General features: G+C 38.6%; 1 protein-coding gene across 1 annotated transcript in view; it reads right to left on the reverse strand.

Annotated features, from left to right (window-relative positions):
• Positions 1 to 154: 154 nt before the first annotated feature.
• Positions 155 to 17,723, reverse strand: part of ano5a (anoctamin 5a) — a 33,682-nt gene continuing 16,113 nt past the window's right edge. The window contains 18 exon segments of the mRNA XM_056739472.1: positions 155 to 3,161; positions 4,833 to 4,938; positions 5,042 to 5,076; positions 5,079 to 5,243; positions 5,518 to 5,723; positions 5,960 to 6,090; positions 6,180 to 6,277; positions 6,403 to 6,581; positions 7,585 to 7,813; positions 9,145 to 9,219; positions 11,222 to 11,373; positions 12,278 to 12,338; positions 12,420 to 12,525; positions 13,179 to 13,313; positions 13,676 to 13,791; positions 13,904 to 14,014; positions 14,114 to 14,398; positions 14,921 to 14,989. Of these exon segments, the coding sequence (XP_056595450.1) occupies positions 2,925 to 3,161; positions 4,833 to 4,938; positions 5,042 to 5,076; positions 5,079 to 5,243; positions 5,518 to 5,723; positions 5,960 to 6,090; positions 6,180 to 6,277; positions 6,403 to 6,581; positions 7,585 to 7,813; positions 9,145 to 9,219; positions 11,222 to 11,373; positions 12,278 to 12,338; positions 12,420 to 12,525; positions 13,179 to 13,313; positions 13,676 to 13,791; positions 13,904 to 14,014; positions 14,114 to 14,398; positions 14,921 to 14,989 (2,496 nt within the window). The 3' untranslated portion in view covers positions 155 to 2,924.

Genomic DNA, 17,723 nt, shown 5'->3' on the forward strand with positions numbered 1-17,723 from the left:
CACATTCTTTGGTATCAGGTAAATACAGGAAGCAATTGAGCAAATATCAGCTTAGCTAACCACCTGTTTGTGTTTTAACCATCTGTTAACCTGCAGTATTCCACTTATAAAATAAAACTGTGTTACAAATTAAAGGGAAAACGGACTATTTCAATTGTCTGGATTTAATAGTTTATTCGGGTGACAAAGTATGAAAAACTGAGTACATTTCTGAGTACATAAGAGCAATGCAGAAAAACACACACACACAAATTCAAATACACATCCTAGATAACCATGCTAACCATGTCAAAATCAGAAGAGAAAAACATGGAAGCAGTTAAATGAATCAAAATGAAAAAAAAATCTAAAAAGATAGAAAGTGAATTAAGGCAGAAACACTTTTGATCATTGAGAATATCTTCAGAAGTTCAAAATCTATTTGAAATGATAAGGTCATGACCATCCTTAACTAAAGGATGGATTATTATACCTTACGGCACAGATTCCAGATTGTCAATAGTGAACAATTCAGACAGTATACTTTTTTATGAATTGAAATGAGAAAACAACGATTAAATTCTTCATATTACAACCAGAGATGGAAATAACATTTAGGCTACGGATAAAATATGAATTCCAATTAAACCATTCACGTCACAAATTAAAGCAAAATAGAAGTGCTCAGTTTTCTTCTATCATTACACGTCAAACCAATCCTAACTTTTGATGGTCATCATTTGAATTTTCATTGCTAATTTTGTTAACGCTCTAGGCCAATGTCAAATTAAACGACAAAGGCATGATCCAACTGACACACGAAACATACAGTCAGCCTAAACTTCTTATTGTATACAACTGCATATTCACTTAACTGCACATAACCTGCTTCAAAACACTGAGCATTGTAAATCAGACAACAAGTGCTTTGTGCAAAAAAACTAAGAAAATAATTGCCACCGTGGCTTTTTCCTTCTCTCACAAGGACGATACAGTAAATGAAATGGAAGGTAAAATGATTGAACACTCCACCTGGACTTCATTTTCGGAGAAACAAAGGCACATTATATGAATTAGCACTTTGGCTTTGAAAATATATATTTCTCATTTGTTGTTATAAAGGTTTAATAAGGTGATTGCCTGTAACAATCAGCTCTGTAAAATAATAAGTATAACATGCAGTGTGCATATGTGCTGTATGCATCCTCATATTTGGTTTAGAGCATTATTTTGAATTATATTTCCAGCAAGAAAACAAATATGGCATTGGAAATTGTCTGTCACAGAATCAGCAGAAATGCTGCATTGCACTATGAAATAATACTGTTAAATTTTGCGTGGCAGTTTGTCTATATAAATCAATAAGAGAATTTACTAAAAGTACATACAGTAATAACTTAAAATATTTTCCTCCTCACAACTTCATCTATATAATTTACATTTCTTTGTACATGAATTCAAACAGTAAACAGATTAAACTTCAGTTGTATATTAATATCTTAATCTATTTTACATAATGTCGAACATTCATGCAGATGTTAGAAGGTTTTAAGGCATTTTAGCTTTGGTTGCTTAAAGGCATTCAGAAGAACTAAATATTCATACAGAAGCTGTGTTCAAACACAACTGATTCGATTCTCTAAAGATGAATCTCACGAAAGCTGGTAAGAACATGTCCGAATTATATTTCACTCCGAACTATTAGACACATTAGTTTTTAATGTGAATTGATATTCTTTCAGTTTGTGGTGATAGCTGAGAATAATGATAGTGAACCTTAAGTTGTCCTGTTATGGTAATGAGGTTCTACTGTTTTTTATGCATTACAGTTACAGAGAATTCACGGTTTCGGGTTTACGGTAATGAGAATCTATAGCTTTTTTAAATACTGTAATGACAATCTACTCATTTTCATTGTGGTTAGGCTATTATTTTTTGTTTTTGCATTATGGTATTGAAAATATATATTACTTTTGCATTACAGTTATGAAAATTCACGGTTTTAGGCTTACGGTAATGACAATCTTTAGCATTTTGAATTACTGTAATTTCAATCTTCTCTTATTCATTTTGGTAATACTATTATTTTTTGAATTATGGTATTGAGAATATACAGTTTTTGCAATACGATTATGAGAATTCACCGTTTTGGGGTTACGGTAATGAGAATCAATAGCATTTTTAATTATTGTACTGACAATATACTCAATTTTTTGTGATAATTTTTTTGCTTTTGCAATGTGGTTATGAGAATCTAATATTTTAATTTGAGTTTAGGGAACAAAATGCATTACAAAAATAACATTTAGTTCCAAACAGCCTTCTTTTTCTTTATGCAAAATAAAATGTCTTACCTTTTTAGTTCTTTTGATTTAAACTATGAGACTAGAAATGCTTTGATGAGATTCACCCCTTAGCTTTCTGGCCTTGACACAGTGTTTACCAGAACATATAAACAGCTCACACTTTATCTTTGTCATATAAGAGAAAATGGCCACACCAGCAGAGAACGTTGACACGGAAATCAAACAAAACCAAGGATTGAGGAGACTGCATAGATCGCGTTTTCAGCAAACAAGTGAGAGCAGAAGTCATATGGCTTAAGATATGTCTATAGTGCATTTAAATCTGGCTTTAACTTCATAACTATTTTATTTAAAAAACTTCAGATTTAACAATCCCTATTGGGAAGACTTGGTTCTAAGAGGGGGCCCTTTCATAAGGGTCGACTTATGGAGGTCACATGACTGAAATCAATCAAGCAGCCTGATGAGTCAACACAGTGTGAAACTACTGTGATCCGTTTGAATAATGTAAACGTTATTATGGACTAGTGGGGTAAAGCAAGCATGGTGATTTCAGAGCGCATTATAACACGGGCCTCTCTCTCATTGGCCTTGAGATTGTATTGTGTTGTGGTTTAGAGAGGTCTGGTTGTGTTTGTGTTAGGTCAGACAGTCAGAAAACACCTCAAGTTTCACAGGTGGGGCGGCTGTGGTGGGACATGTACACTCTTCGATGTTCTCCCTGTTCTGTCTGAGCTGGACTTTAAGCTTTTCCAGCTCGTAGTCGTGCAGATACTCCTGAATCAGGTAGCGCTCGCGCTTTATACGAGCTTTCACATCCGACGGCACGTCAGGGATCAGCCAGGCCACAAAGAACTTCACCACAAACACCACATGCTACAAGAAAATGAAATCATTTACAATCATTTTTGATTAGACATAAATTAAATGTATGTAATGACAATAAAGATAAACAAGCCTAATTATCCCAAGCAAGAATTTACAAGACACTAAGACAATGCTTAAAAAAACAAGTGTCACACGGCCCCCATTCACATTAAGTGAGTCCTTAAACCTTGTGCGCTATTTTGGACATTTTTGTCCATTTCAGTTTTGTTTTCTTTGTCGTTTTGGCTGTGTTAATGCAAACATCATACATTTAGCAAAATGTTTGAATTTTTATTGGAATTTTAATATTTTGCTCAATTTTGCAATTCATAAATGTTTTTAAACTAGGTACATAAAATTGTTACACTCCGGTCCATTTGGACAAAATATCATTTAACTATGAATATTTTCTCATACAAGCATTAGTCATTCCATATAATAATCCTATGATTATGTTGGCAAAGGGTTCAAAATGACGAAAAATTAATACTTTTCAAGAAAATGCAACATTTTAAAATGTGTTCTATTAACTTTCTCCTTATGCTTTTGTCTCCATTTTAGTCTATGGAGCATTTCGGTTTTCCTGTTTCTGCTGTATTACACATCACGGCGGGCAAACAGAACAAAAGATACACCTATAACTGTATTTATGTGTTAGTAAAGATGTCAGAGTGTTGTTTTGTATGTGTGTGTATGTATACAGTTTAAAAGAAAGATATATTTTAAGGATATCACAAATCCAAAACCCTATATTCAAGTTCCAATTCCAGTTTGAACCATAAAGGCATAATAGATATGGTATTATGTAAACAAACAAGGTTAAAACTCTGAAATAAATAAATGAATTTTTGGTAGTTATGATCTGGAAAGGATCTGGTTAAAACAATAAGGTTAGTAAAAACTGAAAAAAAAAATGATGATGGTTTTTGACATGATGGACATTTTATCCATTTTGAACCTAAGTGCGATTTTTTTTAGAAAATCTGACAATGCTCAAGAAAAAATAATGCAATAATATCATATTGGCTTTAACTATGAACACATATCCGAGACTGAAATAATAATAAAATGGATTCACATTTAGTGTATGGATAATATTTAGAGTTATTCCTTTGTTTCATAAAAAACATTCACTTGTATTCAAAGGCTTAAAATTTAAAAAAGTAATGTCATTGAAAGTGTGAAAAAATATGGACAGATATTTTTATGACCGTTTTTTGAAAGGACATTTTGTGAGTTTTTGTTTAAATCTTACATTGCTCAAAAAATAAAAAAGCATTAAAATTATTGTTTGTTGTTGATTAATAATAATAATAATAATAATAAAAGATATTTTATATTTAGTATATAAAAAATAATTTGAATTATTTATTTTTTTCACAAATAACAACAGGGTCACCATATAAATAAAACTGGTGTTCAAAGGGTTAAAATTCTTAAAATGAATGAATATTTGGTAGTTATGATAAGAACTGATTTTAGTGAACAGAATAGTAAATGAAAGTGTGAAAAATATGGATATTTATGGATATTTTTGTCCACTTTCAGCCTAAGTGTGAGTTTTTTCAAATTTACGCACAAGGGTTAACAAACAGCCACCTATTAAACAATCTCTAATCTTACAAAATTACAATGAACATATTTCAAGTTATACTTCGAGACAAGTTGAATATCCCATACCTCCATGATGATGATAAATGCCATTTTGGCAGCGAGAATATGCCAAAACTGCATGGTGTGCTTGTACTGTTTCTCATGTCCGGGTGGGTAGCGGTAATCAGGGTACCTACGGTATCCACATAAAGTATATTACATATCAGTTTGTATGACTATAAAGATCTGTTCTACAACGAGACGTAAACATAAAGTGCGGCAGAGGACAGACAGACCTGCATGTGGTCACATTAAGGCTGTTAAACCACTCGGGTTCTCTCCGTCCTCCGGGCGGTTTTCGGGTCGGAACTCTGAGATGTTGAAGACCGAGAGGCTGTTGTTGATGTATCCTTCCATGGTGATCTCAGTTCCCGGGTGATACGTGTACAGATACACCAGTCGTGGGATCATGTCAGATGTGAACGAGACAATGAAGGCCTGAAATGTAAGATGCGCAAGTTACTTCAGTGTTGTTTGTGACACTAGGACATTTGTCATTTCCGACTTCACATTTACAGTAAAATCAAGATTTGTCCATGACCAGAGTAATGAATGTCTTGTGAATAAGGATGGACATTATTGACCTTTACAGGATACCTGTAATGTGAACAACAACCCTGGAACTACATGACCCATACAAATATATACCAACCAATCAGAATCCAGCATTTTCAATACAACACATCTTATAATGTCTCAATACATGACTCACATTGGTGACCACTGAGAAAACGGCAATCATGTTGAGGATCTCCTCCCATGCACCGATGCTGTGAGCTTTGGCAGCCACGGGCCTGCGGAACTGAGTGGTGAATTTCCAAGCGTCCACTCGCACCTCCACCATGTTATTAATGAGAGCAAGCAGCGGAGCCAGAGGAAAAGACGCCACAAACAGGGTGATGAAGCCAAACTGGATAACTGCAAAAGAGAAACAGATCATTGTTCTATTTCTACCTTCTCAGCTTTGGCATTACTCTATTGTTCACATAAATGACATAAAAGCCTTATTGAATTGAAATGCGGGTACAAATTACACCATTGCACCATCTGTCTGTCAAACTGTGTTACTGCAACATACTTTCTGCATGTTTTATTAAAGAATTTACCATGTGCAGTTAAAATCTTATAGATGGGGCCTATGAGGAAGTACTCACCCATCTCCAGGTACTCGTAGAAGAGTCCGAGCTGCCCCATACACTGGAGGTCATTATCCTGTTCCCAGCGGCTGTACAGACTCTCTGGGTGATTTCGGGCATTCCTGCTCACCCACCAGTTACGCAGCCAACTATAACACATACACATAAAGATTTTATCCAGATAGACATGCAATACCATAGGATGATGATGAATGTACAATAATCTGGTGGCCCTTACGGTACGAGAGCTTCCTGTATGTTCCCCCACACCTGTTTCCCCGTCATGACTATTACTAACTGAGTGGTTAACTCAATCAGACAACCGCCAGGCTCACACTGGAAAAAAAACATCAATATTTCATCAATATTTTCAATTTATATTTCAATATATTTGAGTTAAAGTTGCAATCTGTTGCAAAATGAAAACAATTGGAAAGAGGCTGATGTGACGTTAGATTGACCTCTTCATTTCTCAGGCCGCTCAACTTGCTGAACATGTACTCATATTCTCCAGGGTAACCCACAAATTTGCCTTTGAAGAAGGCGACGTAGAAACAGGATGAATAGTAGTTGACAAACTGGAAGAGAAACATCTTCACCGTCAGCTTGTTCTCGTACTCCAGGTGAGTTTTGGGAACCTCTGTGAAAATAATTAAAACAATCATAGTAAATCCCAGCACTAAATCACGCTGGCTTTTAACTAGAGTAAGGGTCTTCTTAGGTGGGACATAAAAACTACATATCCGGAGAAAAATTTCCTAGCTGGGTTTCCATGACAGATTCGCGAAAAACGTATGCCATATTTTCTAAATTTGGATACAAAAATATATTATTAAAGGATATAATGTGACTGAAATCTAAACCTTTTATTCTTTGGGTTTTATGGTGGATGGGAAACCAACCTTAGAGGTGCATACTGCCACCTACTGTGAGAACATGTGTGATAAGAAATCCAGCTCTACCATACCATTTTAGAGATGTCCTACATGCCAATTTTTTTAAGTCTTCAATATTTCTAAGATGTGCTAAACAGTAGGTGTTCATGTATATATTTTAAATAAATGCTTGATATATTACATATTTCACCCGTGTTTTACATCCTCATCTCGATTCTCAGGAAACAGGCTCCTGAGTTCCTGGTTCTATGAAGTCTGATTGGTCAAGCTGGGGATTTGTCTTTTGAGATTGGTCTACCGCTTAAGGCTACAACACACTACAAGACTTTTTCTCAGATTTTGCACAGATCTTTGCTCTGGACTTGTTGCAGAAAGTCTGTGCCAGTCTATAACCTTTCCCCGATAAAAGAAAACTGTTTTACGCCTTTACATGACCTTACATATATCAGCTTATTACGCATAATCGGCGTAAACATTTTTGCAATAAATTCACATTTACATTTTACATTACATAAGTGGTAGTTTTTACGATATGTACGCGTTTCCATGGCCAAATTTCCGATTTGCAATGACTGCAAAGCAAATGTATAAAGAGTAACACCGTGTCTACACGGCACAACAAAAGACATTAGAAACGCATTACAATTTATTATCATTTCCAATATTGTCCCCCCTGGATGTGGCGTATCACGCCTGTCGCGTCCGGTGTAGACACAGTGTAAGAGGGGAAAAGCAGAGGTTTCTCACCCATATCAGTGATCCAAATGGCCACCCGTTCATACAGGTAGTTCAGAATCATGATGATGACGAAGTTGATGCAGGAAGCGGTTACAGATGTAGCAAGCTGAGGTGTGATTAATGACCCAACCACTTCCAGCTTATTGGTGGGGCTGTCCTTCATAACGCTGGCGAAGGCAGCAAACACGGCCAGACGGTACGCGATCACCCCGATTATACTAGCGATGATAAGACAGATCTGTGTTTGGGAAAAGAAGTATGTCACTCACAAAAACACTGAACGTGCTTATATTTAAAATATAATTTGTCATAAAATACTGTTAACTACTACGAAAACTACGAACAAGCTCTCTAGGCCAAAACAATAAAAGACTACATGCAGCTAAACACATGCATCACCGACTTACTGATTCAGGATGTGCAGCGCTGTTTCCATACAGTCCAGTGACTTATTTATACTTCAACCTCAAGTTTAACAGAGATATTTTACAACACTACTGTTTATCTATTAATATCTGTATACAGTATCATATCTTTATTCCAAAATGAAGCGAATCGCCTTCATCAACTATCGTATCGACAACACTGTTCATAGCCATCAGCACAAAATAATGAAAGTTAACAAAACCCCTTTGAACAATTTTAAGAGTGTTGAGCTTTAAAATGTTTAGTTAGCGCAAGAGAATATGAATGTGGAATAATGTGTCTCATGAGAATCACAAACAACATTTTATTTATAATTTATTGGTTTACTGTTCTTAAGTATTTTACTTCATAAAAATGTAAATGTAAGTATATCAAACATCTAGTACTAAAAAAATTGATATCAATTAAATTGATATCCTAAATATTCAATTGAACCACTATGGTCAGATGGACCATTTTAACGATATCTCTAGTACTTCTCTGGACCTTGACAGAGATAATTACCATGATGTCCATGAGGAGGCCAGAGCTCTCGGATGTCATCAAAAATAACTTTTTTTGTGTGTTCCGAAGACAGCAGGAGGTCGTAAAATATTTGTGGGTGAGTAATAAATTAAATAATTGTTGATTTTTGCATGAAATATTCCTTTTAATATATATATATATTTTTATAATATAATGGCGTATAAACTATTATATTAAATAATTTATACTGTAGCAAATAATTTTTTTTTTTATGTATTTAAGTAAAAAGGCTTGAGTACAGTCCACCACTGGTGGGCCTCAGATATAATTTCTATTTACAATATGAACATAATATGTATATAGAAGTTATTATATTTAAAATTTGTATTTTCTTCAACTCTTCACCATTTCATCTTTTTTTTTTTACTGTGCTTGTCGCAATTTTATATTGGAATTACACTCTCTGTGATAGCTTCCCACACTGCCTATTATGCTTTTAAATCTGTAGTTGGGCAGCTCACCATGTTTGGACAGAGCTAATTGGTACCCTGTATTATGTTTAGCAAATCAATCAAGAAAATATAAACCAATAAACATCATATATAACCAAATTGAGTGTTTATACCTAGGATGAGAATTATAATCTAAAAGGAAATATAAAACAGTTTTGATGCTCACCCAGAACAGGACGGTGACCCCAGACATTACTGAGCGTGCACACTGGGTTGATGCGGGTAAATAAGGTTCCATCTCCTACACAGCAAGCAAGCAAAGCAGGAAACATGAGCAACCACCACCACACACCTGGGACAGCAGTCCTAGTCTAGAATCGGACTAGTATCCACACTTTTGTCAAAATTCTACATCGCTCTACGTCTGCCGTCTTTTAAAGCTGCGATCACACTGCAGGCAGGTCACTAATGCCACACGAACACAGCAAACCAAACTCTCGTCCTCCTACGCCAGCCTTACCCACAAGCCAACAGTGGTCCAGCACAGGATGAACCTGCCTACTTTATCAGGTGATGTCTGGTCTAGAACCAACTCCTGTTCCTACAGAACATGAGCAGAGCCAAACAAACAAGATATGGATCTAGTGTCTCAACTCAGCTAACATGACCACATAACTCACCTTCATAAATCTGTTCACTATGCTACACATGTGAACAGCAGTCACAAAGGACAGTAAGGCGACAACTGTATTTTATCCTTTCTTTCACTTGTAGATCTTAAACTTTGTTCATAGTTTTCTGTATAAAAGCTGATTTTTCCAACCTCATCCAGATCACATTCATAACTGCTATGAAATCGGATTCAAATTTGAATTAGGTGTGAACATACATATCGGGTTTCAAGTTGTTTCGTTAGAAACGCTCAAGAAAGGTCTGTTTTCTTTTTTGAAAGAACTATCGTTTTAAGAATTCAAGCTGCTTCTCTCAATCAAAATGAGTGCACTTCTGTCTTTCTGCTTTTATTTTATGTTAAAGGGGTCATATGACGTTTGTTTTAGATGTAATGCAATGTATACACACGATTTAAGCTTCAAAAACGCTGTATTTTCCACATACTGTGCATGTTTGTATCTCCTCTTTGCCCCGCCTCTCTGAAACACGCAGAATTTTTACAAAGCTCAGAGTTCTCAGAGCCATTTTGAGAGAGAGAGTCGCGTAAACTTCGTTGACTCCGGAACAGTTTTTTACAGCAATGGCGGTTCACGGAGGTTCTAAATATTTACCGGAAGTTACAAGTTACGCATGGAGCTGCGACCAAACAGACCAACTGAGGTAAGCCTCTAACCCATTTAAAGACGAAAGCCATTTAATGTATACAAAAAATTAAGGAAATAAAGCATTTAAAGAGAAAACATAACTTCCTAGAACTATCTGAAGGCTCGATGAATCACGTGACGCTTGGACTTCTGTTGGCAGAACTCTCTATCTCAACGGCTCTGATCGTTTTGAAAAGCAAGGTGTGCTATGATTGGCCAGTTAAACAGTGTGTAGTGATTGGTCGAATTCTGCAAGCGTGTGACGGAAATGTAACGCCACTTACCATAATTGGAACATCAGGTTCCTCTTCAATTGTACAGATCGGTACGCCCACCTTATGTAAAATTTTGCGGTTTAAGTTAAATCACACCACCAACTGACGATTATTCGAGGTGTTTCAGGCAGGTCTGGGTGATCATTCGCATCATTAGATAGAATGCATCTTTTGTTTCCGACACTTGATTTTTTGCAATTTTAAGTGTCTCATACATGCATGGGCAACACACCAAAGACACAGTAAAACGCGCCATATGACCCCTTTAAAACCATCCTTCCTACTACTCTAAATGAGGTCTACATTCTGGTTACCTAACCACTATAGCCACCTCACTGGATCTTGATATAATGTTTTAACTAGCCTTATAATCTTGTACATTTAAAGTAAAACAAGAATCTAAAAAGTTGTTTCTGACACTAGTACAGAATCTCTAGAACAGTTCAAATACAAAAAACAGCTGCAATAAAAGTTTGACAAACAAATAAATTCAGAGTAGCCTTTAGCCTTGAAAGAAAAACTCTGGTGGCAAGAATATTTATGAGAAAACGGTTCTTTGATGATTCTGTGTAGAATGAAACGAAAATGTCAATAGCAATACATACATCAATAAAATAAAAGAAAGGATTTCCTGATATTCAATTGATGTTTATTTTTGGTAAAAATACATGAAGTGAAAGAGTGTTGGACAATTTCACTGTTTCAGGTTTACCTGGGTGACGCGGTTGAGCCTGCGGTCTGTGCATTTGATCTCGTACTCCGGTCTGAGCTGCATCTGCTGCTGTTCTTCCTCCATGTCCACCAGATCCCACTCGTACTCCAACCGTGCCTGACGCCGCTTCCAGAACTCCAGGAACAGAGTCACTGACACACAACAAACATTTCACATTTATGTATCTTTTCAAACAAATCAAATCATCCTGATTTCAGAGATGGATCCACTTTCACCACCAGGGGGAGTCAGAGTATCATTATACATTTAAAGACTGAATTATTTGTCTGGGAATATTAAAACCAGCAAATAGCTGTAGTGCTGATGACATGTTCTGGATCTATACAGCCTTCTTATGTCCAGCTGAGGGAAATTTAGAGCACAAAACGGTGAAACTAGAATAATTTTAAAACTGCATCCACGTATGCATTTGCAAAGTGGATGTTTTAGGAGCTGGGTTGGTTGCCTGTAGGAATAAGAGTGCTTTTATTGAAGTTGTGTATGACTTGTAAAATTCTTAACAATGTTGTTCCAAGCTATTTAGTGAATAACTTTCATTTGGTGAGAAATCAACATTTTTTATGACACTAGGAGTAGGGATTTTAACATTTGTCCTTGTAAATTCAGAAGCCTGAAGGTGAAAAATAGCTTTGTTTTTATATACTAGTGCAATAGCATGGAATAAGTTGCACACATCTATAAAGAGTAAAGGTATAAAAGGTAGTTGTCAGTGTGGTTGGATTTTGTTATTGTATTGTATATTTATTATGTATATTATAAAGTTTTAATATGTGAATAGGAGGTATGTTTGTTTAGTCACTTCTGTACGTAGACTTCATTCTTTATATTAACACCAAGGACCGCAATGTTTTTATCCTCGACAGTTTTTGTAAAGTGTATGTGAAACTTGTTATTTTGTTTTACCACTTCAGTTTCAGTTTCAGTTCTATTCAATTCGATTCAAATATTTAACCACAATGAAATAAACATCCATCCATCAGACATCCGTCATGTCAAGACCTCTAATGTGGGACAATCCCTAAGTTCTTTACTTACCCCATATTCCCATGAATATTGCGAAGAACACCGTGGCCGTATTGTCAAACAGATATGATTGCTGAAATACATTTAAGAAAATAAGTTTGTCAAAAACAAAATAGTACCTTCATTATAGGTGCTACATTGAAACGGCACCCACCCATGATGAACTACATGTTGAGTTGAGCTTCCAGTAGCCACATTTTTTATCACAGAGAGGACACATGATGATCTGCCCGCCGATGGTCTCATTACAAATCTCCTTACTGCAGCAAAAAACAACAAATAAATGTACTATGTTGGGAAGTATCTGTCATGAACTGATCAATTTGCATGCTTCATTACAGGAATTTCCAAATCTGTCCTGGAGGACCCCTATTCCCGCACATTTTGTATGTCTCCCTAATCGACACACCCAATTCAAGTCTTGTTGTATCTACTAAAGAGCCGATAAATTGAATCAGGTGTGTCAGATGATTCAGACCCTGCATTCCATTCCAAAGGGCTCTTGCTTTGGACTAAGCCCTTCGTAGGGTTTACCCAACCCAGTGAGAGTTTCAAAGTGTAGAAAGGTGTAGGGGACCAAACAACTCATTGTGACGCAAAGAATCATGAGGGCGCGAAGTGTCCACCGATGTACCTTTCCAAATCTTTCATTCTGAAGGGCCCTTTGAAGAGGGCAGTTATGAGCACTTCGGCTTGGAACGACCCTTTAATATAGCGGCCATGATAGTTTTACTCTGAAGTGCCCTTCGTAGGGTGATACATCCCGCTTGTAATGCACCGAGAATTACTACTAGAGGCCCTCTAGGACAGAATTGGAAACCTCTGCTTTATACTGCCATGAATATCATAAACACAATTTAAACAATAGCATATTGTGACTTTTTTGTGAAGCTTTATACACCTTCACTCTCACCTCGAGACATTTTCGTCATATGTGGCCAAACCATAGATAAAACAGAGCAGGCCGACAAGTGCAGCGTAAAACAGCATCTCTGTGTAAAAGCCCAGCCAAGCAAAATAGATGCCGATCTTCTCTCCATAATATTTCCTGTGGTAAAACAACATTATTAACGTTTATTTCATGTTCGTGTGATTTTATCCAGAAAAATGAAACATTTTCCATGCATTCATTTACTGGAAGTGTGGGAGAATCGTGCTTTCCACCTATTTTTTTTTTGGCTCATACTATAAACATTTGGTTTGTATGAAATAATAATTTATGTAAAACAAAAACAAATAATAATGTTAATAAAATAAAACAAAAAAAGAACATTTCAATGCAAATATAATGTAATGTCTAGAGGTAAATACTAAACAGCATACGTTTACAAATATGAATGTATAATAGTTTATACACCAGCCCGTGTAAATAAAAGTGAAAAAGTCCACAGAGGCTGTTGTTGGTCTTACCGTATGAGGTTGAGTGGCTGCTCTTTGTAAAAGCGACTGAAACGTGCCCAGAATTTGTACAGTTCATTGCGTTCACTCTCACAGTTTGGATCTCGAGACCTGGTCCAATACCTACACTACACACACACACACACACACACACATTATTGCATTACTGATGCATCTGACAATTTCACAGACTCTTTAGATACAAGCTGACAGGTTTAACCACCTGTGTGATAAACTTACGTCATGTAGTGGGAAGGCTGCAATATAGGTGCCGTTGTTCAGCAACCTCTTAATGCCCTTCTTGACTTTGTCTTCTTTACTGTAAGGACATCGGGAAAGGATGTAATACACCTACACAGAGAAGAGAATAAAACAAGCGTTTGGTTCCGAGTGTAATGGCAACCCATTAAAATGCATCCAGGCTGTTTCTGTTGTTAAAAAAGATCTTACGATCCTGTTCCGTGTGGATGGAGGGAAGAGGGTGTCTTTATCCTCGATGAGAAAAAAGTCGATCTTGCTCTTGTCGAATGTGTAGGTGAAATAATCAGGCTCTGGGTGCATCACATTTTCAGGGAGACGAATGGGTGTAAAGAGCCAGCTCATGGGCACATCTTTATTTTCTGGAATATCATTTGCTTTAAAAGGCACTTTGATTTTCAGAACGTCTGCGTAGGTTGCCAGCACCTCCCAGGGAACGTGGATCTTTAAGAAATATGTCTTTCCATCTTCTGACTCCTGGAGTGAGTATATCAATAAGAACAAGTCAAATGGTATTAAGCCAGCCGTGTGCTCTTCAACTATTGTTGCTTTTAAGCACACGGTAACAGGTAAGAATGGTAAACAACATGAATTCATTTAACCGTAGAGTTAATTATTGTTTATATAATGTAGCTAGATGAGTTCACCCAAGATTTTTCCTTTCCTGTGAAACATTTACCCGCGTAAATGTACTGACTGAAAGCAAGGTTATATTTGTTTGAAATACTTGTGCTTCTTTAAAAGATACACCTCTGCATTTTGCCATGGAAGAAAAAATCAAGTACAGTAAATGATATTTTTTGCACTAACATAGTTTAGGAAAAATATTCTGAAGAACACTGCCCTCTATTGGACTCTAACAGGGGTGTTACAAAAAAAAACATGTTGCTTCTGATTTACACATTAGCAAGCAGTAAATGTTTTTGGTTATAACTCATATGTATGAGTCTGTATTTCTTTAAGGCAGCAGTATGTTTGACGTCAGATGTTTTGACTCACAGATTTGTCTTCAGTCTCCAGCTCAAGTCCGGCTTTCTGTAAGTTACCTTCAAACTCCTTCCTTCGCTCCTGTATCAAGATCAATAACAAATCTAAAACTGACTCACTAACATGTGCTTCACTGAAGAGGTGTTTGGATTTTAGAAAATAATAAATAACAATCTGCTGGTAATATAGTTACCTGTATGTGCAATGCTGCATGTGTACATAATTTAAATATGACACACTTACACAACTGCTGTATGAACTAAACAACATTGGTATAACATGAGAATTGAAATGAAACGGAATTAAAAAATCTGCATTTTTTTTGTCTGTCTGAATTAACCATAAACAAATTATAATTTCAGACATATTTCTAGAAACATCACATGATATAAATATTGATCAATTCTCAATAAATGTATTTATGATTAACTTATTTGTGGTAGTGATTTTTACCTTTTAAGAGTTATTATATTTTATATATACACTAAAACATGTATCACGTGGAATAAAAAACAATCGTCTTGGTTACGTATGTAACCTCAGTTCCCTGATGGAGGGAACGAGACGTTGTGTCGAGAACGACAGATGGGGTTCGCCCTTGAGAACCAATCAACTCTGACTACTATAGAAAAGGCCAATGAAATTTGGCGAATGCAATTTGCATGCCGGGCTCCGCCCCCGGAAATCCGGTATAAAAGGAGGCCGGCGTGCAGCATTCACTTACCTTTGTTCTGAAGAGCCTGAGACCTCTCAAACTGCAGCAGAATACGATACGTGTTCGTGGCATAAGGGACACAACGTCTCGTTCCCTCCATCAGGGAACTGAGGTTACATACGTAACCAAGACGTTCCCTTTCTGTCGGTCTCTCGACGTTGTGTCGAGAACGACAGATGGGGTTGCCTATGGAAAACGCCACAACGCTGTATCGCGTCACAATCTCTAGCGAAGCGACGGTAACAAGCCTGGGCGTGTCATCTCGAAACTTTCGTGAGACTGTAACCTTCCAGTGTGGTGGTCGGGGGGTTCCAGAGCTTTCTTGGAGAAAGATGGGTACAGCCCTGACCGGTAACTTTCACGGACGGGGCCTTAGCTCTCTATAGGCGAGAGGCCATCCAGATCAGTTTACACCGGGTAAGCGCGACTCTTAATCAGAGAAGCGCTACAGAGGCCACCTCCTACCCGTGGGGAGGAATATGGTGGATATAGGTATGGTCTCGTCCTTGGAGGAGAACGCATGGAACGTGCGGACTGAGTAGTTAACCGCGAGGTGGAGGCCCACCTGGGGAAGCTCATGGGTTACCAGGAGTGGGAACCATTCTCATGAGGATACATCAGACGGAACAGCCCACGGAGGGGGTGTTACAGACGTCCGGTAGCACTAGGTCCGGTTAGAGCTATCTGTGATAGCTCACATGGTATCCCGGCCTAAGGGGGAAGGCTGCTCTGCCCAGCCAGCCCCCAGGGGGTGCTTGTTTGGTGATGGATGGAATGCCTATTCTTAACCAGTGTCTGGGTAAGAAGGGAGGCTGGTGAGGTACCAGTTTCTTAGCGATGTGTTCGGGTAAGAAGAAAAGGTAAATAGCACACTGACCCAACCTGTTAGAGGGTGGAAAGGTGCTTTCGCAGGCATACGCCCCCCCGGATGCCAGTCCTACATGTCGCCACGCAGGACGTGGGCTGACACCGGGTTTACGCGAAGGTTGTTAACCCTTGCGAAGGTGTTTGGGCATAGCCCAACCCGCAGCTCTACAGATGTCTGCTAGAGAGGCGCTTCTGCCAGTGTCCAGGAGGTGGCTAAACTCCGTGTGGAGTGAGCCCTCACTGCCAATGGGCATGGGAGATTCTGAGATCGGAATGCCGTCGTAACGGCGTCCACGACCCAGTGCGCCAGCCTCTGTTTGGAGACAGCCTTCCCCTTCTGCTGTCCTCCAACAGACACGGAGCTGGTCAGAGCTTCAGAGCTCTGCGTGCGGTCCAGTACGTACTGGACACAACACTAATCGGGTTGGGTCTTCCTCCCCTATGGGGAGCGCCTGCAAGTTCACCACTTGGCCCCGGAGGGAGTAGTGGGAACTTCTTGGGCACGCATCCGGGCCTGGGTCTCAAGATAACGTGAGAGTTTCCAGGGCCGAGTTTAAGGCAATCCAGGGACACGGAGGATGCTCGGTGGTCCCCTACCCTCTTGAAAGAAGTGAGCGCCGTCAGGAGGGCCGTCTTACTCTATGAGGAAGATCGGAACCTCCGAGGGGCTCTTTGGGGGGCCCTGAGGCTCCCCAGGACCACTTAGGGTCCCAAGAGGGTATGGAGCGGAGATGAGGCGGATTCAGCCCTCTCGCTGCTTAGGAACCTGGTGACCAGGTCGTGTTGCCCTAGAAACTTTCCACCGACTGAGTCGTGATGAGTGGCAATAGCGACTACATACACTTTCAGTGTGGAAGGGAGATGTTAGTCTCCAGTCTCGTGAGGAGGGGAACACAATCCTGATCAAGCACCTCAGTGGGTCTTTCTCGTTGAGAAAGACACCAGGACGAGAAGAGGCACCGTCTAGAGGCGTGTAACCGCCTAGTAGATGGGGCCCTAGCCTGGGTGATGGTCTCAGCCGTATAGGGGGAGTAGCCATCTTAGGATCTTCTCGTCCCGTCTAGAGACCAGACATGGGTGTTCCAGAGGTCTGATCTGGGATGCCAGAACGTGTCCTTCCCCTGAGAGAGCAGGTCCTCTGTCAGGGGAATGGTTCAGGGGGAGTCGCTGTCCAGAGCATCGGCTCTGAGGCCAAGTGCGGTTAGACCGGTGTGGTGTAACCAATAACACTTG

Source organism: Triplophysa dalaica, chromosome 24, assembly GCF_015846415.1.
Source record: "Triplophysa dalaica isolate WHDGS20190420 chromosome 24, ASM1584641v1, whole genome shotgun sequence".
NCBI lineage: Eukaryota > Metazoa > Chordata > Actinopteri > Cypriniformes > Nemacheilidae > Triplophysa > Triplophysa dalaica.